This window comes from Gambusia affinis, linkage group LG23, assembly GCF_019740435.1.
Source record: "Gambusia affinis linkage group LG23, SWU_Gaff_1.0, whole genome shotgun sequence".
Lineage (NCBI taxonomy): Eukaryota > Metazoa > Chordata > Actinopteri > Cyprinodontiformes > Poeciliidae > Gambusia > Gambusia affinis.
In genome coordinates, this window is record NC_057890.1 from 11,883,465 (window position 1) to 11,905,777 (window position 22,313).

General features: G+C 37.1%; 1 protein-coding gene across 4 annotated transcripts in view; it reads left to right on the forward strand.

The window, feature by feature from the left end:
- Window positions 1–22,313, forward strand: part of iqsec3a (IQ motif and Sec7 domain ArfGEF 3a) — a 90,932-nt gene that overhangs the window by 47,865 nt on the left and 20,754 nt on the right. For all 4 annotated transcript variants that reach the window (XM_044108779.1, XM_044108780.1, XM_044108783.1 and 1 more), the window contains 3 exons: window positions 4,772–6,045; window positions 14,700–14,861; window positions 19,347–19,469. In XM_044108779.1, the coding sequence (XP_043964714.1) occupies window positions 4,772–6,045; window positions 14,700–14,861; window positions 19,347–19,469 (1,559 nt within the window). The remainder of the gene's footprint in view (window positions 1–4,771; window positions 6,046–14,699; window positions 14,862–19,346; window positions 19,470–22,313) is intronic.

Genomic DNA, 22,313 nt, shown 5'->3' on the forward strand with positions numbered 1-22,313 from the left:
TGGATTGTTTAAGTCACTTAAATCTGAGCATTAAAACCTGTGAAACTTGTGACATCTTTCTAAACTGAATATATTTTAAATGTGTAGATTTTCATTTAGATGTTGTGTTTTCCCTTTGCTGTTCACTTACCACGTCATAAAAGTATGTCTAATTTAAATTTTAAGTCTTAAATTTAATTTCTAACGTGCTTTGGAAACATAATTTGAATTGTAATTGAATATAACTAAATGTACTCAAGCAAAACTGTGATAACATTTGTATCCCTAAAATTTCACTCCAGTTATTTTTTTAGTATGCACTGATTCTTGCAACATGTTGGAATGAGAAGCCAACACCACCAATCAAATGAATAGAATGCAGTTCAGCTAAGATTAAATTGGAAATATCTACATCAAATTGCTTCTTCAATATAAATTGCAAGTGTTTCTTATTGGTCACTTTAGATCTGATCTTAATTTTCTATTTCACTTAAATTCAGGAAATTGTAAAGGAAAAACATACATTTCAAATACGTTCCAGATTATCTCCCACTTCATCTAAGTCAGTAATCCTGCTTACCATAAATGCACCAACAAAACATGTCTGCCTTCTACTGATAACATGTGACTTTTTCCATTGTCATCCTTGTTTTGCATTACAGTCAGCATTCCTTAAATCCCTTTACTATTATATAATCATAATCATGTCATTAATCATGCGAATGTTTCTATGTTGTAAAAACTGCTTGCATGAGCTTGAAAGCTAATAATCCTTCCTTTGCATTTTGATTATTTTTTGTGTGTCTTTTTTTGGCACATGTGGGATCTAATGGTGTGTTGTCTTATTTGGAACAGACTGTCTACCTCAACATTATTTAAGGCAGAAATTTGATTTAGTTGTTTTCCAGTTAACATTTTAAAGGGGCAGTGTTTAAGTTCATATTTTGACATGTTCAAGTGGAAAATGACGCACAGTATGTGAATGCTCCCATAAATTTTGAGGTGATATATAACACATTTCGGAGAAGGTTATTTTACGGGGAAATCTTTTTCATTATAGTTTGTTACCCATTATGTCATGTTTTGTGGTAAAGAGAGCTGACAGACTTGTGTCCTTTACTTTAGATATTTATATTTCAAATTAAGTCATTGACTATTAATATAATTTGCTGATATTTTCTCATTTATTCTCATTCATGCCCTTAACTTTGAGGAAAATTACTAATGCAAACCCAACCTGCGTGCTATTATCTTTTCAGCACCTTTTCGTTTCTCATTCGGAGGGGAACTGGAGGTCATTATGGTGCTGATCTGTCTGTCAAAATTGATTTAGAAACAGCAGAGGAACGGAGGACTGCCATTCTCTCAAATGACTGTGCTACCAAAATAATCTTTCTCCCCATCTCAGCTTAGTGAAGTAATCACAAGTAGAGTTGACAGGGGGCTAATAGGGTGAATTTTTAACAGTGCCAATCTTAGTGCGGTCATCTGTCTCACAACCCCTTTTTGTATATGTGACCTTCTTTTTGACACACTTGTTTTCATGTGTCTTGTGCTCTTTTCATCTGTCCATTTGCATCAATGACCTTTTCTTTCTCCACACTCTACCCACTCTGCCGCTCACAAACAGGAAGGGATAAAATTCTTTTTTTCCAATGACATGAGTCAGTTAATTAAAGAACCATTTCCTGAACCATTTGTGGTGGTATTTTTTATTTGTAAGAAAAATGACCCTGCTGCACACCATGTGGGAGTCTTAAAAATATTTTAGGTGGGTCTAAACTTGAGGAAATAAAGGGATTTTATAGAACAATAAGTCATGATATATCTATTAAGTATCTATTCTGCAGTTTTGATGCAGTTGGATTCCTAACGGTTTGTGTATACTGTATTGAGATTGATGGTGTTCTGATGTAACAGTAGAGGATACATTACTTGAATCATTTCCATCACGTTATATGGTCAAATTAAATTTCATAGCTCCATTAAGAGCCTCAAGTAATCAAAATATTATTAGCCAAATCAATCCCAATGTAAGTGATGCCGTCCGTTTTACTTTAAGGCTGCATGCCAAGGTGAGTGAAGCATCTGCATGGCGTCACGTTAGATTACGTAGTTTTACTGAGTTAGTGCCGTAAAATTTTATCTGCAGTTGCTTCAGTTCTGTAGCAGCGGTGCACATGTACAGTATACCAGATAGATTTTAGGAGAAAAAACCCCCAATTATGATAAAAAAAATAAAGTTTAAGCAACTCTGACAAGATGTCTTTGAATGACCAGAGAAAAAGAATTGGACCTGTTTTATATAAGTACATAAAAAATTGTCAAAAGTTTGTAGTCCTTAAAAATTTCCAGGGTTGTCTTTTCCCACATGTCATGCCTTTGAAATTTTGATTGCATGCATAGAGATGAATATATATGCAAACTAGAAGAGGACTTCACTTAGTAACTAGTGATCTTAAGTTGTTTTCTTATGTAGAAGGTAACACTTATGTTTTGTTTATATCTGTTGGGGACTCCCACAAGCACACACCCAATATCAGTTTAAGACTTTTAACTTTTTGCCTAAAGTCAAATAATATTTACATTGAAATACTTAAGAAGATAGAGTTCATCCCTCAAGAGGCTAACTGACTTTAGTTCAGAATTTTAAGTAACGTTAGCTAAACAAGATAAAGAGAATGTAGTACAAGCAGCTGTGTTTAGTGTGAAACTTCTGCATTGCTGGATAAAAATGCAAAAAAAAAAAGAGCATTGAAATCTCAGTCAACAAAGCTACAGAGCAATTTGAGTTGTACTGCTGCTCAACTGTCATTCCAATGCTTTTTGTGTTAACATGATATCAGATTTGATTCACCTTCCTCTCCAACTGTAATATCTTTGTTCTTTTTAGTTGTCATAATTCTGGTTGAATGACCAAAAGTATCAGTTTCACCCTTGAGTAAAGACAGCAACATGGACCAAATGCTTCCCAGCCCAGACTAAAATGAAAGCTAAGCAAATAAGATCAACTGCCACATCCAATCAAATACTACACAACTAATCTCTGGACTCAAGGACACCTCGACGGCTGATGTTTTGCAGAATTGGTTTAGATAAGGGACACTTCTCCAATCAGTAAGGTCATTATTATTATGACAATGCACATTTTATAAAGTGCCTAACGGAGAATTTAGTTGGAGATAAAGTGCAGCCAGTAAATAGCAGTTTCAGTTAAAAATTGATAAATATTCACACTGAGTTTGACCAGACATGACAGCTGCTGCAGATACAGTATAGCTGTAGGCCTATGTCCTTTTCAGAAACTACCTTAATATTCTCCGTACGTTTCACTTTGCTCGCAAAGCCTCTGCAGAGAAATGTAAATGGGCTAGATGAGATGGCTTTTCGGTGTCATTTACTTTTTCTAAAGAGCTTTCCATGTGATTTCTGTTCTTCCAATGACAATGCCAGAAGCAGCATCTTGTTGAGCTGGCCACTTATCAGAAATTGCTAACCCAGGGGCCATTATAGTCTATCGGTGCTTTTCAATGGAAGTCTGCCCAAGCTGGTGTGATGACTTTGTCCTGCACTTAAGTAAAAGAAGATCAAAGTTACAAGTTGAGTTGACAGGAGGGTTGTTTTATGTGCACCAAACTATTCCTCATTTATGCCTGTAATTGTGATACCAAAGCAATGTTGAATTCTTGCAAGAAGTGAAAGAATAGAAATAATTTCTAGTTTCTTAAGCCAACTCCCATTTTTCTATAAATAGAGATTTCTAATTAGAAATACTGATAATGTATACTTCGTCAATTTTCAATTCAAATCTGTCAAGGCTAAAATCTCCTCAGCTCTCTTGTCCTTTAAAGACTTGGTACAAAACTAGAAATCACATTAGTTTAGGACTGAATGAAAAGGATCTCAGAGTGACTTGTGAAGATAAGCACTTATTTCTGGGCTCTTCAGAAGATCCCAATAGACTCACTGTTTTGGGAATTTTAAAGAGGTTTTATCTAGTGTTTGAGAAGCTGCCAGATGAGAATGGCAATTTTCCAACTCTTTTCCATTTCCTACACTACTTGAGTCAATTTTCACAGGCTCTAGGAATGACAATTAGGCTATGACAGCATTACTGTAGAAATTATGTTTGAGCTTATAAAGATTTGTTTAAAATACTGTGAGAAAATTGCTAAAGTAGTCCCATTATCTATTGACTTGCAAAAAATGTCACAAATACCCTTTGAACTTTTGATATTAATCATGTTGCAATACATTGAAACTTTAGGGTTTTATTAGGTTTTCATATTATAGACCAATGCAGTGTCATATATCATTGTAAGGTAACAGAAAAATAAGTGGAACGCCTTTGTTTTCAGCCCCCTTGAGTAAATACAATCCAGAGCCACATTTTACTGTATGAATAGCGATAAATCTTCTTGAGTTTTCCTTCCTGAGCTTTGCTCATCACACTGAAAATTGTTGTTTTACAAAAGGTAAAACTGAAACAGATTGTATGGACAGCAGCTCCAATAATCAGGTTTTAAGCTTTGCCTCAATTAGATTAAAATGACTGGCACTCACAAAAGTAGTTCGATGTAAGCCATTCCATTGTAATTCTCAAAAAAAAAAAAAAAAAAAAGATGTTTGCATTGTCTGTTCCGAATATTCATTTCCAAGGTAGCAAATGTCATAATTAATGCCATCAGCCTGTAATTAAACAGGTTATCTCAGATGACTTTCTGTTTCTTAAGATGTTAAAAACATAAAACAATTAAGTATGATCTCATCTATGTCTCTCTGTCTTTATTAGATCGAAATGTTAGAGCACAAATACGGCGGCCACCTCATCTCTCGCCGTGCTGCCTGCAAGATCCAGACTGCCTTCCGCCAGTACCAGCTCAGCAAAAACTTTGAGAAGATCCGCAACTCTCTCCTGGAGAGTCGCCTGCCCCGACGCATCTCCCTGCGCAAAGTCCGTGTGCAAAACACAGAGGGGTTCTCTGCTGAACGGGCCCTGGCAGAAGGCTGCAACTTGGCAGGCATTCCTTTGGTGCGCTCGCCGTCTTTGCCCGCCTCTGTTGGCAGCACGTTGACCGACCTGGAGGACTCCTTCACAGAACAGGTCCAGTCACTGGCAAAGTCTATTGATGACGCACTCAGCAACTGGAGCCTGAAGACCATGTGTTCGCTGCACGAAGGCGGCGCCTATCAGTTCAGCACCGACTCCTTCAATGCAGCAGCATCGGCCGCTTCGGGTGTGGAAGGGAGCGGCGAAGGTGGTAGTGTGGGACAAACAGCAGTTCATCAGAGTCCAGTTGACCCAAATGACCTGTCAAGAAGTGCAAGTAAGCTGATGATGGCCTTCCGGGATGTAACAGTGCAGATCGACAGCCAGAACTTCAGAGTTTCATCCTCAGTCATGGAATCATCAACCTCAGTCACTCTTGGCAGCTGTATTCAACAAGGGGCCTCCACCTTTGTAACAACCACTTCCTCAACCACAAACTCCACACCAGGCCCTCTCACACATGGACCATCAGATGAACCCCCACCTCCAGAGGCCCCCACAGAACCAATAGATGCCCCACCACCACCTCAAGAGCCCCCACCACTCCCGGCAGAGACAGAAATAGAAGAAGATGAACAGGAAGTTGAATTTCCTGCCCCTCCCCCTAGTGAAGAGGAGCTGAGTGATGAGATCCAACCTCCTCTCACCCCCCTTGATAAGATGTCTGCCATTCAAAGTTTAGACGAGGTGGCACCACCACCACCGACTGAGCCCGCTCATGTCCCCATTCTTCAGGAGCCCACGCTGCCGAGGAGCTCTCCTATGGTGGAGCCTCTTGACGTCAAGAGATGCGGCTCAGAGACGGCGGACAACAGCTCGGAGCAGATGAGCAGCAGCAGCACGTCGACGGAGGCGCGCTCGACGTCTGAGGCCTCATCCAAAGAGGCGCTGCAGGCTATGATCCTCAGCCTTCCACGCTACCACTGTGAGAATCCCGCCAGCTGTAAATCCCCCACGCTCTCCACCGACGTCATGCGGAAACGCCTGTACCGGATCGGCCTCAACCTCTTCAATCTGTGAGTGATGAAATTCTTTAATCTTTAAATTTAATCTCATTAGAATTCTAGAACAAATGCAAACTGTGACACAAACGAGAAAAAATGAAATATGTTTGAACGGTAGAGCATTTTAAATCTTGACTTTTTGTGTAAGGTTCATAAATTTTATTAAACTGTTTTTATATTTCTAAAATGCAAAGACCAAACATTTTGTATTACAGTGCATTGTACAACAACCTTTGAACTTTTCTAAAATTTTTTCTTGCATTCCAAAGGGAATGACTGATTTAAAAAAATACATGGAAGCAATTTATTTTATATTTTCCACAAACATAGTGCAATTTTAGAGCGCAATCATGCCATTATGTCTTATTATATATTACCTTCAGTTATAAAATTGCTCTAAAAAGTAACTTAAAAAAGTTATGTTTTTCCACACAAAAAGGAAACATAATTGACTTAGCAATTATGCCTTGAAATTGGGCCTCTGTCTCTTTAAGAGAGAAGCAAAACCCCTGGCATGTTTTTGATTTGAGATTAACATTATAACTTCATATAAAGCTAAAAAAGTCAATTTTACAGGATACTGCCCCTTTAAAATCATGTCTCATTTTCCTTTCACTTCACAGTTATGCTCTACCTTCTGTTGCCACACATAAAATTCAAAAAACTTTGTGGTTGTGCCGTGACGAAAAGAGAAAAAGGGATGTGAATATTTTTACAACTGTACATGTGGGAGTCTCACTTGTTCTTCTTGTGCAGAATACTCTGTCAAACTTTTCTATGTAATTCTTATGAACTGAAAAAGAGTGAAAAGAAATGTGACAGCAGATTTATTACAGATACGACACTGTGTGAACAGAAAGATTTATGGAACAATCTGTTACTCCACTCCTCCTGCATGTGTACCTGAACTGTAATAAGGCCTTCTGGACAGGAAAGAGCAGCGGAAAGCACTTTTTCCTCTCTGATCCCCATTGTACAGGGAAATCCAACAAAAACTACCAGATGCGAACTTTGCGGTTACTGAGACAGAGGAGTGTAGGAAGACATTTGAACACCAGGCTTATGTTGGACACGATAGGAATAAGAATATTGCGGGGGGGGGGTTTGGGTTGAAGTAATCCTTGAACACCACATAATGTTTAAAGTGGTCTGCACTGATATTTCCAGAAAATAGATCTGACGTTTATTCAAAAAAATCTGTCAAGATGCACAATAATAAAAAAAAACAAAAAACGCTATTACTGATGAAGTAAAAAATGCTAGAATTTGTATTTTTCAACAATTTACAATTTTCTCTTTGTTCTGACTTGACAGCTCTGAGAAACCATTAAGAGACGGTATCAACCTGGAATATGTGCAAAAGGGCCACATAGGTTTCCACCAAAATAAGGTGGCAATCATATCCTGCTGGCTCTGGGCTTTATCTCATTCATTATTGCACTCCCTGCAGGGCTACAGGTGTGCTTTTGGACTAGATGTGGAACATAGTGCCTGTTCCTTTGTGCTAGAGCTGCCCAACTGTATTCAATCACAATTTTCATCAAGGTTCATTCATGCAAAATGGCGCAAAACTGTTCAGATGCAATATTTTATAAAATCAAATATTATGAGGGCCATTAATTCAATTTTATTTTACCCTAGTTACATACATTTCTATTGTTTTCAATGCCTATACTGGAGGAATATATGCTAAATCCCACAAAGAATGATTGAAGACTGTGATTAAGGCAAAAAAGTAAGGAATGTTGGGGTTATTCAGAATTGATGCCATGGCAATACTCAGTATCACGTGCTTACAGTACAGTATCATGTGCTTATGTTTTGTTGACCTTTGACATGATGATGGAACTTTTTGGTCAAAACCGTAGAATTCAAAGAATTTGCTGGGAATGAAAAAAAAAAGGATTTATTTATCTCTAATTTGGGGTGAAGTCAATTATTTTCCATTTTCTGTTTCTGTAAAAAATATTTGGTATTTTCAAAACAACAAGACAGGGATATGGGTCACCCTTTAAAAAAAACACTTGCTCTGTCCAGACACATTTAATGCATGGATGCACCAACGTCTGCTTTACAGTAAAAGTGCTGGATGATTTGTAGTCATAATTACCATGAAATTATAATGGAGGCAAAATGAAACATGGTGAACAAAAGAGAATTACTTTGTACCTAATATTTTTATTTGGCATTGATAATTTCACTCTAAGTAGATTTTACAAAGCTTCTCGTACCATTAACAGCTTGTGCTGGTGGGCCACATTTGTTCTATTAATAAACAGATATTGAAAGGGCACAAAAAAGATTTTATTTTTTGGGGTAAGGGAGGGACTCTTTGGATATGTGTGCACAAGATTCTGATTCTGAGATTTTCAAAAGGCTGCCATTATACCCAAATCCAACATGCTCTATAAAAGATCTCAAAAGTTCTCAAAGATCAATAGGATAAAACTGCTCATACGTGTTATATTCTGTTCAACTAGTCCTTTATGATCTTCATGTCTTGCTCTCTTTTACTGTCTCACAACCTGAGTAAATCAGAAACTTGCACATCACAGAAAATATGTTCCTTTAAAAAGCTTCGCATATCTCTGCTCTTCTTAACCACCACGCTGATACTGAAAACAGCTGGATCTTTTCCGCTCAGTTACTGCATCAAATCCAAAAATGTTAGATTATAGAAAAAGATAATTCTGACTTTTTACTTTTTTCACCATGCCGACATATTTTTTCCATTTCTCTCTACCATTTTGTCAACACCTGGCACGTGACTGCGGCGTGCCCTGCGAGGTTCTTCCCTGGTTTTGATTTTGTCACTCTTGACGTGAGGCTGAGGGCAGCCGGAAGGCTAAAACCCCAGAAAATATAAAATAACCTTTTCAAATAAGAACAGGATTTTTCTCTGCAGTCTGCGAGGCGGAAACAAGCAAAGTAGTGACAAAAAAGACAACAGTTGTTTTTGTTTTGTTTTTATGTAGAAATAACCAAATTTTACGCAGCAATTTCACACATTTTTTTTTTACACTTTATTTTGATTTAAACTTTTGACTTAACTTTCATTATTCCTCCCTGAAGGAAAGTAGACATAAGTTTTAACCATGTTTTTCAACCCTCCCTTTAAAAAAATTTTTTTTTTATCAGATGTCCTTTATGTCCTTGCATTTGGTGTCTACATCTCACAATGTCTTAGCAGAGTTTCAGTAATTCTAGTTTGATGTTTTGTTTTGTTTTGTTTTTGTCACTGCGTCATTTATACAATCCTGACTTTTCTTCAGTGACGTCTGCATGGTAAGTTAATGTCATCCATCTGTAGAAATCATTATCGGCATGGCAAGAGAAATAACTATAAATTAGGACACATTTTGTGTTCTTATCACACAAGAAAGTTGTTTTGCTTAAGAAAACGTTGGTAATCAGTCCACAAGTATTCCTGCTCTTACTTTTTAAAAGTACAGTGTGTAACTTCTGCTAAAGAAGTTACACACTTTTTTTTTAATAGATTTGTTAAAACTGTGACTATGTCTTGACAGTATAATATGAAACATAATCTGTGAAAATAAATCAATCTCCTCGGCCTACTCATTTGATTCTGTTGTCATCTAGAGAAATACACTGTTTTGTCAAAAACAATCAATCAGAGCCAGGAGGAGGGTCTCAGCGCTGTCAATCACCTTTTTTTTGCCTATTTTTTCCCTTTTTACAAACACTTGTCTATATCCCCTAGATCAAAAACTTTGAGCGATAACCCCACTTGTAATAAACTGACTGAGAGGGTAGAAGAAGATTAAAAACAGGAAGTAAGAAAAAAATGAAAAGTAAAGAGAATGAGAGATAGAAAGGCAATCGAGCTTAAGGGTTATTAGTTCCACCACTTCATATCCTCCACCTCCTCTTACCTGCACTGTGATATCCTTTGCATCTTAAACAGCAGCGTTTGCTTTGGGCTAAAACTTTAGTATTGCTTGATCATGCAGACAAAAAAGCTCACATAGGCACAAAGAGAGAGGTACGCTAAAACCCAAATCCGTGTGCACAATGTTTGCAAAGCGAACTAACGAGTATTTTCATATAAAGTGACTTAAAGAGAGGGTGTTCAGGTGTTTTCATTAAATGTCTATATCCGCTTTTGTTTATGTGCAAGCTCGTCCAAGAATAAAAAGACGGATGAGTATAGCAGCAATAGGGAGGAGATGTGAGAGACATAAGAAATTAGGAGCGTGTTCGATAGGTGTTAGATGGGAAAGGCGTTCATATAAGAAATAGTCATAAATGTCACATATCTTCCCGCTTTCTTGCATTTCTTGTGTTGAAGATTTGACACTACAGCTTATTCTTGTCATGACAGTCATTGTCATTCTCGCCAAATTCAGGAAGAAAACTTTATCAAGTCGTCTTTCTCTCAACCTTTTCCCAGTGTTGTCTCTTCATGCTCGTGTAGTGAACACAATGATTAACCATTAGAGCGGCTCGTGGCAGACCTGGATCTTGACGAAAATGAAGCACCATCAGAACTGCATAAATTAAAGAAATATCAATGTGAAGAGTGAGTGTGTGAAAGATATATTAAGTACATATGTCAAGCAGGGCTAATTAAGATAGCAAAGCATGCCAGATTCCTCTAGAGAAATCTTGCACGTCAGGAGGCAAGTGCTTCACAAAAACCTGACTGCATGTGTGTACTTATTGAGACGTAGCGGGTGTCTGTTTATGAACGCACGATCCTTGACTGTGTTAACATTCTGCCCCCAGCGCTGAACGACCCGCCGCATAATTACAAACTCTAAAATCCAGATGTCAAACAGAGGGAGACGTTCTAATTCTTCATTCCCAGAACTCAGTGCCATTTTATCCCGTTTCGCTCGAAGTATGTAGGAAAAAAATAAATAAATAAAACATTTGAAAAGATCCTTTAATAACATAACGCAGCACCCGATCAAGCCAAAGTAAATTTGACAGGAACCGATTAGAAACAAATTCTAAATGGCAACAACAGCAGTGACTTGCCAAAATGCTAATCCTTCTTGAACCTTTTTCTGGTTTTTGTGACTCCAATGTGTTGGATTAGGATTTTATGTAATTTACCAAAATAAAATGGAACGTAAAGTGAAATGGGAGCGAAATGATATAGGATTTTTAAAAGTAGAAATAGAAATCTATACAGTGTGGTGCGTCTGCACCTAACTAACTACAGACATTTAGTTCTCAGCTGGGAGATGTTCAGTGGACAACTCATCTGTGAAGCTCAAAATTAAAGTTTTTGACCTTTAATTTTCACACAGTGCATAACACTGTGTGAAGGAAAACTATCACTAAATATGTAGGAGTTTATATGTAATAGATTTATGTAAAATATTTAAATAAGGGCTAAATTATAGAAGAACCAGAATCTGCGCAAGTTTTTCCTAGAACTCAGTAGCATGGGTCAAAGTCTATGCTCAGGCTTTGCACAAACGTTTCATAGAAAAATTCTGCAAAAATGGTTTGAAAATGCTTGTTAAAATAAACAATAAGTATAGACAAAAGCAATGGTTCTAGCAGATTTTATTTTTTTATGGGGACAGATAATCTGGTCAGGTGGAAGGAGCAGAAGACCAAGAAATAAAAAATGTGTTCACAGATGTCTTATATCAAATCTCAGCATTTTGCACAGAAGAGTACACAAAAATGTACATTAGCTGTGCAAAGGTGAAACAAACATTGGTCCCCAAAATGCTTGCAGCAGCGGGGAGCTCAACAAAGCCTCGACTCAGTACACTTTAGATTTTTTAATTGTAAAAATATTATTTTCCACTTCACTGTTATGTACATTTTCATCCTGGGTTTTGACATGCACTGCTGTTAAAAAACTGTTGCAAGCAGTTTGAAAAGTTTAGGAAATGTGGATACTCATTCAAGACACTTTTACATGAACTTGAGGAAAACCTAACCATTTCACTAAGTACTATTTAGTGAAACGGTACTGTTGACGGACAGGAGCAGTTTCATGCGTTTTGCAATAATTTTGGGCCCCGTCATGTTTACACACACACCACGCAATCATGATGCTGCTCAGAATATGCAAAGCGTGGCTAACCAACCTTCAGTTTGTCTCTGGTTAGTCACAGAACTCTGACAACATACAGCGCTGACAGCTGAGGTCTAGTGTGAGTCATAAAAAGACAGATATGATGTGCTGCCGCAGTTCATCTGTTCATAAGCAATTAAGAGAAAGTCAATAAAGTGTGAGTGTGTGTGAGGGCAGGGGGGATATTTATTCATGAGAGCACACCAAGATGGAGAAACAAAAAGCTTAATGGCCTATATTTCTTATGTACATGAAACTTCCATAGTGTCCCTGCTGTGCTGACTAACCAGTTTTACGAGGGTCTCCATGTTGTAACACTGAGGTGTGGCACGCAACTTTTAGAAAAAGTAGAAAAAAAAAAACAAGAATGCTGCAGCAGTCTTAGATAAAGCACAACGGCTACAGGGAAAACAAAATTGTTTTACAAAAGTAGACTAATATCGTCCACCAACATTATCTAAAAGTAAGTTCTATTATTGTAAAACGGTGCCTTGTTTTCTATACCTTATTTATTTTTTTGCTGTGTATTTGTCATTACCCTGTTTCTGGTTTACATTTCTTAAAAAAATGCCTTCTGTTTCATAATTTTGTTATCCTTGCTATGGATTGGTTTTGCTGCTGTAGGATCATATATATTTATACTACTATTTTTGGCAGGTGAAATTATTAGTTATACAGCACCTATCCCATTTACTGATTCCATAGGTAAAGATGTGTAAAAATCTTAATTGTATTTTATTACAGTGATATTATATGACACATAAAAATGTAAAAAAAGTCCAACCTTCATTTGAGTATATTTATTCAGAGGGAAAACACCATATATTAAAAAATAATTTGTTTGGGCTTTGACTTTGTTTTGGATCAGATTGTAGAGATGGACATGGAATGTCAATTTTGTAGTAGTGTTCATTTAGCCATATATTTTTGATCATTAATTTGTTGAGAGATCCATTGATGACCCATTTTTAGTTTATATTCAGGGTTCATTGACCTTTTATTTATAATATTCCTGTAGGTCAGGGTGGAGGGCAACTTTATTCGTCCTTGATTCAGTTTTTTGTTATTTGACTCCTAATCTTTAAATCTTAGCTGCATGTTTTGTCCCTTCTCAATGTGCTTTTCCCAGAAACAGACCCACAGCTTTAATAAATTTCTCCTTTGTTTCACATCAAACCCATGTGAGTTGTTTGCATCTGAAAAGATTAGTTTTAGTCTCATCTCACCAAATTACGGGGTCCAAGTGGAGGTCTTTGTAGAAGTTGGCAAACATTACTTGTTCACATTTGTGACGTCAGGACAGAAAAGACTTTTTTTATGAAGTAAGCTGTTGATTAGTAGAAAGAGTTGTGATAGTTTTAGTTGCCCCAGGTTTTTTTTACTGTTGTTTTTTCAAAGTGAGTTCTATTCGCTTTTTGCATCTGTTCCGATTTAGTGAAAGCAGGAGGAGGAGCAGGAGTTCTGGTAAATAATCTTAAAAATGAAAACCACAATGATTCTTAATTATTTCCATATGTTTCAACTTGAAACAAAATCTAAAGAAACATATTAAAAATGTAGCAAATATCAAGATTTCTGCTATACCAAAGAGGAAAATTTAACTGTGAATTATAAAATAAAAGCAGACAAAAAACCAGATTTGTGCTACAGGATGGAATAAATATGCCCAACACTCTGTGTTCACCTGAAAGTGATTACTTTTGCATTGCAGGAATCGGTCGACGCTTGCATACAGTTATCCAATGAAAACAGTCACCCTCATCTAAATCTCTCTGTCATTCATCTCCTTCAAATTTTCCAATCTTTTCCTCTCTGTTCATTCCTGATTGCAAATAATAATCACCATGTGTGATCCATCTGTTGTTGGGCAAACATCAAGTGAGTGATATCTGCCAAATTCATTTGGCGAGACAACATCACCTTCAGCTGACAGGGTGAGCTAACAGCTGAGGGAGCACTGATGAGGCTTTTGTGGCAGATGCTTTGCGACGGTCCTGCCTGTGTTTGTCCTCCCTTGCTCTGCTGTTCCCGCACATCTGCTTTGTTTGGTCCTCTTCCAGCCTCCTCCCCATCCTCCTGTGCTGCTTTTTATCCTCCCTGCGCTCTACTAAACCCATTAGCCGTGGCGCACACATGGTCATACGCACAGCTTTCTTCATGAGACAGCTGTGATTTAAACACTTCATGAAGACCAGAATGAAAAAGATGTGACAAAGCGGTTATAAATAGCTGAGATATCACTCCTTCATTCATGTTCACATAACATGTTGCGCTGTCAGCGAAAAACAATCTTTTAAATAGATCGGCGACTTGACTTTTTTTTTTTTTTTTTACTAATCTTCAAATGTTCACTTAATCTGTTAAGAACATTAGGGGAAACCCTAAAGGATGCAGTTCCTTTTTACTTTGCGTGTGATTAAATGTGTCCGCTATAAACTTCCAAACGGTTTCTAAAATAAATAACTTATTGTCATTAATTCATACATACTATGGTGCAGGCCAAATCATATCTTTGAAGTAATTAGGATTTATATTCCAGCTTCAAATTTTCATCTGAGAATTCCTCCTAATTGGCATGCTTCTCTCTCTGTCTTGTCTGTCCCAGAAACCCTGACAAAGGCCTTCAGTTCCTGATCTCCCGCGGTTTCATCCCAGACACGCCCATCGGCGTAGCCCACTTTCTGCTCCAGAGGAAGGGCCTCAGCCGACAAATGATTGGGGAATTCCTAGGAAACAGCAAGAAGCCGTTCAACAGAGATGTCCTGGAGTGAGTAGCAAACGAGACGGCCTTTGTTATTTCAAAAAACGTTTTTTAAACCATCAGGTTATTTCTGGAAAAATCAGACCTAAGCTACAAATGTCCAAAGCTGTTTTCACCCAGCAAAATCTTTTACCTTTCAAAATTACATGTAAGGGTGAGACTGTTTTCTAAGTCAAACATCTAAGTGAAAATATGTTGCAGGTGGCCGAATAAATCTGTCTGATAAGCTTACTGTGAGTCTGCAGGGGTTATTTAGGAAGCAGATAAAAAATGTAAGTTTGTACAAGACATTGAAAAGTACAACATGTTCAATACCTTTCCAGAAAATCTGCAGATTAACTCCACGTTTGGCAGACATGGAGTGAACTGGCACATCTTAGCTGATTAGATGGATTAATACAACCAGCAGGCTCAACCAGTCTACCTTCATGTTAGCTATAATCTTAGATTTTCAATAATGTGTATTATTTTGTCTATACACTCATATCTACACACTGTGTATATGAGTAAAAACGCCACATATTGAGAAAGTGAATGAATTGTGAAACTCACCAATCCATATGGTAAAGAACTACAAGTTTACAAAAATGTGTATGCATGAACACCTCTTCTCTGTATCACTTAAATTAATTAGTTATTTTTGGTGTAACCAGTAAAAAGCTTTCATAAAGCTTTATTGGCAGAACAGACTATTATTCTGAGCTACAGCAAAATACCATGACATACTAAAAATCTACAATGCAAGCACATCTTTACTTTTCATCAACCTTACATACGTTGATATTTTTTGTAGTGGTGTTCATTAGTTTAAAAGCATCCTGACTAATTAGCTGCTCAACAGCTGTTGTGCATTAAGCAGCATGGGTATGCATGCATATTTAACTTTGGTCAGGTTACATTTTAGTGTGGTTTCTATTCACATTCATGGCTGACTACAGGTTATTCTCCAATAAGATGTAGGCCACTAAAAAGCAATGATTACTCTGCTTCTATGCCGCTGCTATCCCAGGGTGCTGTCAATCAAACTTAGATAAAATATTCCAATTTTTTTGTGTTACTAAAGAAGTGCGTGTGCATAGTTATAGTTGACACATTTAATGTGACTTTCTATGCTGTACCTGAGCAGGCCACATCTGACTCTTTCTTGATTTCTTGATATCTCTTGTCGTCTTGACCAAGACTTTTGCAGATCTTCTGACTTATCCAGAGAAATCTGCAGATCTCAGAAAATGTTATCACCGTAGCCAGTTCACACCTCTTCTCATGGTAATGAAGATTTGCATCAAGACTTTAAAAGTCAGCTGGAATGTGAATTGTCTCTGGAAAGTTCTTCTGGAGTGAATAGAAAAACGCAGAATAAATAATTAAGTCTAATCAATTCCCAATTTCTGCAGTGGGGTTGAGGTGCTATTGTCTGTGGAGGACAGTTGTAGGAGAGAATTCAAGATTTTCCAAATCCCTTGCTATTCAACAATGTTTTAATAGTCTTTGAAGTCCTGAAACCCACAGGGCAGTCCCAATTCATTCTGAATAAGAGATAAGCCGCAATGTAATTTAAACTTTGCTAGTGTCCAAAGAGAACATTTTACCACACTATTGGTTCTTAAGCCATTTATACATTTTGATCTGTTTGATTTAGTGTTACTAGATCCAAAAAGATTTCAAAATGCCTTAAAGTACATTAACACATTCTTGTTTTTGTTTCTGGGCACACAAATAAGCCAGATTTGAGTTTTGAGTCATCAAGCATGTTGTCATCAGTAGTATTAGTCATCAAAATAAAAAATAAACAAATATGATTCTCAGAAACACAAATGAACAAACATGACTCACATTATGGTGTAAATGTCAGGTCAATCACCTCATTGTGGTTGAAACTCGCCCACTGCCTTAACTCCTAACTTTTATTCGTCTCTGATTTTTGTATAATCTCCCTAAGTTTTTTAAAAATAAATTGGATCTATTTCAATCTTATTTTGTTACTGACTCAATCATTTTCCAACAGGAATTATACTCATAAAGCTTTAGACACCAATTCAGCAGAAGTTTCTCTTCACAACTGACATAAAGATACATAAACACAGAAAGTGTTATTATTGTTTTTTTGTTTTTTTTTTAAGAGGCTCTGAAAACAGCAGACGCATGTGAAGAGGGAGGTGATGTTGAACAGGAACATGATAGAAGAGTGCAAAGTGTGTGTGAGAGCACTCTCTGTAAAGTGTAGTCACAGGAGAGTGGGTGTGCGATTTTGGCCTAATGTGAAAATCACTCATGGTGATTTATGCACTCTGAATATGTATGTGCGTGAAGGGAATTTGTCTTTGTGTATTTCTCAAACTATAGCAAAAATATTTAAACATCTTAAGTCAATTTAATTATTAGTTAATAGTTAAAAGTTGTACAACTAATTGACATGTTTTGGTTGGACAACTAGAACCTCTTTATCCGACATCTCTTCATTGGCTGCTGAAAGTCATATACGTTTCCTCTTCGTTTACATCTGCTATTATATTTGAGGTAACATTTTCTACCAAAATGGACACATTTCAATATCCGTGCCATAGGAATGAAAAAGAGGGTGGCAACTCTACGAATTTATGTGCGTTTGCTCTTTAGTTCAGAGCGTGCATGCAGAAGGCGTAGAAGAGGGCCGATGTACTTAGGCTATATACAGCTTGTCATCTGACATTACATAAATAGAGAGTGACAGCTTAGGGAGAAGGCAGAGAGGTGGTGGAGAGAGGAAGTGAGTCATGAAGAGGCTGACCAGAGAGACTCAGCGCATTCAGAGGAGGATCACATCCAGCTCAGTGTAAACTTAACCTTTGAATGTATTAAAATGCTCTTTTTAAATTGAAAATGCTCTAAGGCGATCACATAGGTCACCTCTTCACCCTCAGAAGAATGGGTATCAGTTATGACTGATATGCTCTGGCTTGCCTTCCAAGGTAGTGGAAATCTGTTCTTAGCTGCCTCAAGACATCAGTATTCATCTAAACGTTGTTGATAAACAAATATTTTGCCTTATTCTAATGTGCAAGTATAATCCAAATGATGCGAAGAATGAATATAAAGAGTACTGAAATCATACACGCGTCAGGGTTAGTAGAAGATATCCCAACTAAGTTGCACAATAGCAATGAACAACTCAGAACTGAACTATAGACAAAGAAAACTACAAAAATGGAAAATATATTAACTCTGATTCAGAGGTTAAACTAAAATACATAGAGAACAGAACAAAAGAAATACCTGCGAAACTACATCTAATAGGAAAAAATATGTGGCAATATCTTTCTAACACAGAGAAACTGAATGTGGGAAGACCTTTCAGAAATAAACAACAAACACACAAATGAAAACCAAACACCCAAGGATCATAACAGACATGTCACCATTTACTGTTTATGTTGAATAAATTTTGCTCCTTCTTTTGAATCCTTCTCCATCATAGTCAGCAGATGAGAAGTTAGAGAGACCTCATTTTACAACTATATTAGATGTTTTAGTCTGGTTATTACACTTAAGGGTAATTTGGGTGTGCTATTGCAGCATAATTAAGAAAAGATAAGGCAGCTGGAGACAGATAAAGACTTTATGAACTTCCATCTTTGTAGTGATTATCAAAATGGCTGCTGAAAGACTGGATTAATTATTTCTTACCAATCAGCCTGGGAAATAATAATAATAATCTCATGTTTTCTATCGTCTTAATCTCATTGTAGCATTTTTATATATTTTTTTCCCTCTGTTATAGTTTATTTTAGATGTTCTGATTCCTTTATCGAAGGTGTTATTTTTGTGTTGTGTCAAGGAGTTTTGTTGGTTTTTTCCCTACAAAATAAACAGCTGAAGGAACACCTTCAAAGAATGATGATTCACAGTTTCGATGCTCTGTGTGTAGTAGTGATGTAAAATCAGCTGTTTTACTTTTTCTGCTGGAGCAGCATGTGTCACACTCAAGCACTCAGCTCATTAACTCCCTTTGTTCCTCGTGATCCATACTAACACGGTGTACGTGTGTTTGTGCGTGTGCCGCAGTGTTCTCTGCAGTAGAGCAAACCGTAGGTATCAGAGGCCCCAGACGAGGTTTCGAAGCAGTTTCGTACTTCTTATGTTGCGCCTCAGAAGTCAACGATGTCAATTATTGTGGACACACTCTTCCTGCATTCAAAACAGAAACAGTTATGGAAGAAAAATTTTTTTTTTTTCAAAAGTGTGAGTATTTTTAAGATAAACCACACAGAGCTAAACTAGATAACTTATCAAAATACATTTTGATTGGTCGACACAATCCCAATAAAATTCAATAAGGGTTAAAAAATATCAAGAAGTATGATTGCTTCTTCAATATTCTGAAGATCAGTTTGCTAGAGAAGTAACAACACACGACCAGGTTGATTTGCACTTTGCTATGAACTGTTTAAACACATTTTTCTGTTCTTTTTTTCTTTTGCTTCTACCCCATCCTTTACGCTCGATGCCCTCCAGTTGTGTGGTGGATGAGATGGACTTCTCAGGCATGGAGCTGGATGAAGCACTGAGAAAGTTTCAGGCCCACATCCGTGTCCAAGGAGAAGCCCAGAAGGTGGAACGTCTTATTGAGGCCTTCAGGTAAGAGATTTTGTTATCTGTTTTGGAGTTTTTGAAGACTTTTTTTAAGTTTAGACATCATCTTAGCATGACAGTTCCACTGAAACTATTAAGTTTTAGCTGCTGAAATCAGGGAAACATCCACAGAATCATGGCAGTTTAATTCTTAATGACAAAGAAAAACAGTAAATAGTGCTTTGCATTCTGTTATGTCCTGTGGATATTTCTTAGAACTGTATCTGCCCATCATAGCATTTTAATCTTTCCAACTGGATGTTTTTGACATCTGCTTTTAGGTTTTATCTGGACTTTAGTTGAAAAGCACCTCATGTTTTACTAATGTGGTTTTTAATATTTTATTGTAGACGTTTAATCTGGAGGATCTCTGCCTTGGCAAGAAAAGAAAAATTGGATTAAACCTTTTTTCTGTGGAATTTAATCTGTAGCTTGTCAAAACTCTCATTCATGTGAATGTCATGTTTGTTTGTTTTTTTATTTCTTTCATATTGGTAAATTATGGCCCTCAATTAAGACCGGTGAGTCCTGCTGATCTTTAGGTGTTCTGTGTTCTTTTACAACCTCCTTGGGGTAATTTTGGGAGATTTGATATTTAATTTTGAAATTTTTTTCACCTAAAATTTTAGGCATGATGAAAACCCTTAAATTGATAAGGGTGAGGCATGACTGCATGACTGTTTTGATAAAACCGTAGAGCATAAAAAAATTTAATAAATATCAATGTGCTTAACAATACAGCTACGAAGGCCCCCCACATATTTGATGCAATGTTTTTGGTAAATTGAAAGGCTGAATGTGTGCAATTAAAGGTAAATGATGCCTTTGAGCAAAGGTTAACTGAAGTACTTTAAGGTATTAGGTATTATTTTAATATTTAACGGAATCAACTTAAATTGATGGGTTTTATGGTTTCTAATGCCATAAAACATGCTTGTATTACAAACATGCTTGGATATAAATTCTGTTCAGCACGTTTTTTTTCCCTTTCCCATGTTAGCCAGCCGGTGGGAAGTTTCTGGTCATGTTTTGCAAAGAACAACGATCTGCAGTGCAGTCGTGGCACTGCGAGTTAGCGCTGTTTGTTGTAACTCCTTTGTAATAACAGCCACCTGCCAGAGTTGCCAAGGTGCCCGATGCGGAAAACAAATTGTCATAGCGGGGTGAAAGGTTGGCAGGGGAAATGCTTGGACATCAGGTGGGCCTGCGTGCTATTAGGAGCAAAAAAAAATAAAAAATGGGAGTGGTGTCACACAAATTGAGAGAGGAAGGGAAAAAGGGGAGGAAAAAAGAGAAAGGGGGAGGATGGTTTATAAATAACCAGTATTGCATAACCGTCACTGCCTCTCTGTGCCTGCCTTCCGTGCTCCAGGGCTTTGAAATGCCTCCACACACACACACACACACGCACACACACACACACACACAGAGATACAGAAATCTCCAAAGTAAGTGAAAGGGATTTGAAGCAGCAGCGCTAAAGAATGAAGCAGAGAGGGGGGTGGAGTTTGGGGGGCCAAGAAAGGCAGCCAGCCGGCAGTCTCAGTATCTGCTGCGTCAGTGGACTAATGAATGAGCAAATATGAACCTGCTCCTAATACCGCAGATTTATTCTGTTCATGTTTCCAATTCTGGCATTACAGTAAACAATCCGGAGAGTCTGGGTTTGGTGATTTTCTGTGTTTGAGCATCATTATCATAGATAAAGATCATGCAGCATGGATAATTTATCCCTCAAAACCTCCCCAGGAAAACATAATGACTTCTGCATCTTAGACAGAAATGTGACATTAGGTTAGAAGGCAACTACGAGGTTAACGATGAGGCCTCACAAATCCATGTTGTGAAAAGCATCATGCAGGACATTTTCGTCTTTTCTGACACACCGAAGCATGACAGACTCAAAGCAACAAAAGTGACAGTTTATAGGCAAATATATGGTAAAATATTTAAGTTCCCTTTTGATTATTATACAAAAGCCCATCCAGCTAATACATTTTAATCAGGCGTGAACCGAACGATCTTCAAAAGATCTTCTAAGGTTAGAGCTCGACATATGTACACGTTATAAATTATTTCAACCTGAAGGTGTTTATTTCATATCTCAATAGCAGCTGCTGATTTTGAATTCCAAATATGCTGTTCTCTGGTCCAGTTAAATCATCTCACTTAAATACAAATGCAAAAACTGATTAGATTAAAAGTACATCTAAACTTAACAGCAAACTCCCATATCTTAGCTTCTGTATAAATCGTTTTCTCCTGGTAAATCTTCATCATTTTCTTTTGTAATTTACTAAGATGCATTAAACTGCCTTACAAACTACCAGCACAAGAATCCAAGAATTTTATCAATTGTATCAATTCAGTCTTCTCATATCGATCATTTTAACATGTTAATATACTTTGATCTAAACCAGTATTTCTCTTAGTTTTTATTTAACAAGTATCACATCACCAAATACAAAGTTTCTAAGTACCTCCATTATGCTAATGAGATTTTAAAACTTTGCTGTTTGGAGTTAGACTTTTACAGCTGTTGGGTGTCATTAAAGAAAAAAAAAACAAATAAGAAAAATAATATTCATATCCATTAGCTTTGCATGTCTGATGTAAAAACAGCCAAGCTCCATGTTTCAGCAATCAACCAGAAGGCACCCTGAAGTCACAATTCCCCAAGAACAGAATTGTTTTTTAACGTGTGCACATAAAACATAGTAACAGCTGCAGTAATAAACTGTTTATTTGTACTTCTGGTAGTTTGAGTCTCATTAAAATGTTCACCCTCCTGATTACACACGCAATTGCAGCAGTTAATGTTTGTTGACTAATGCTTTCAACACCCATCCG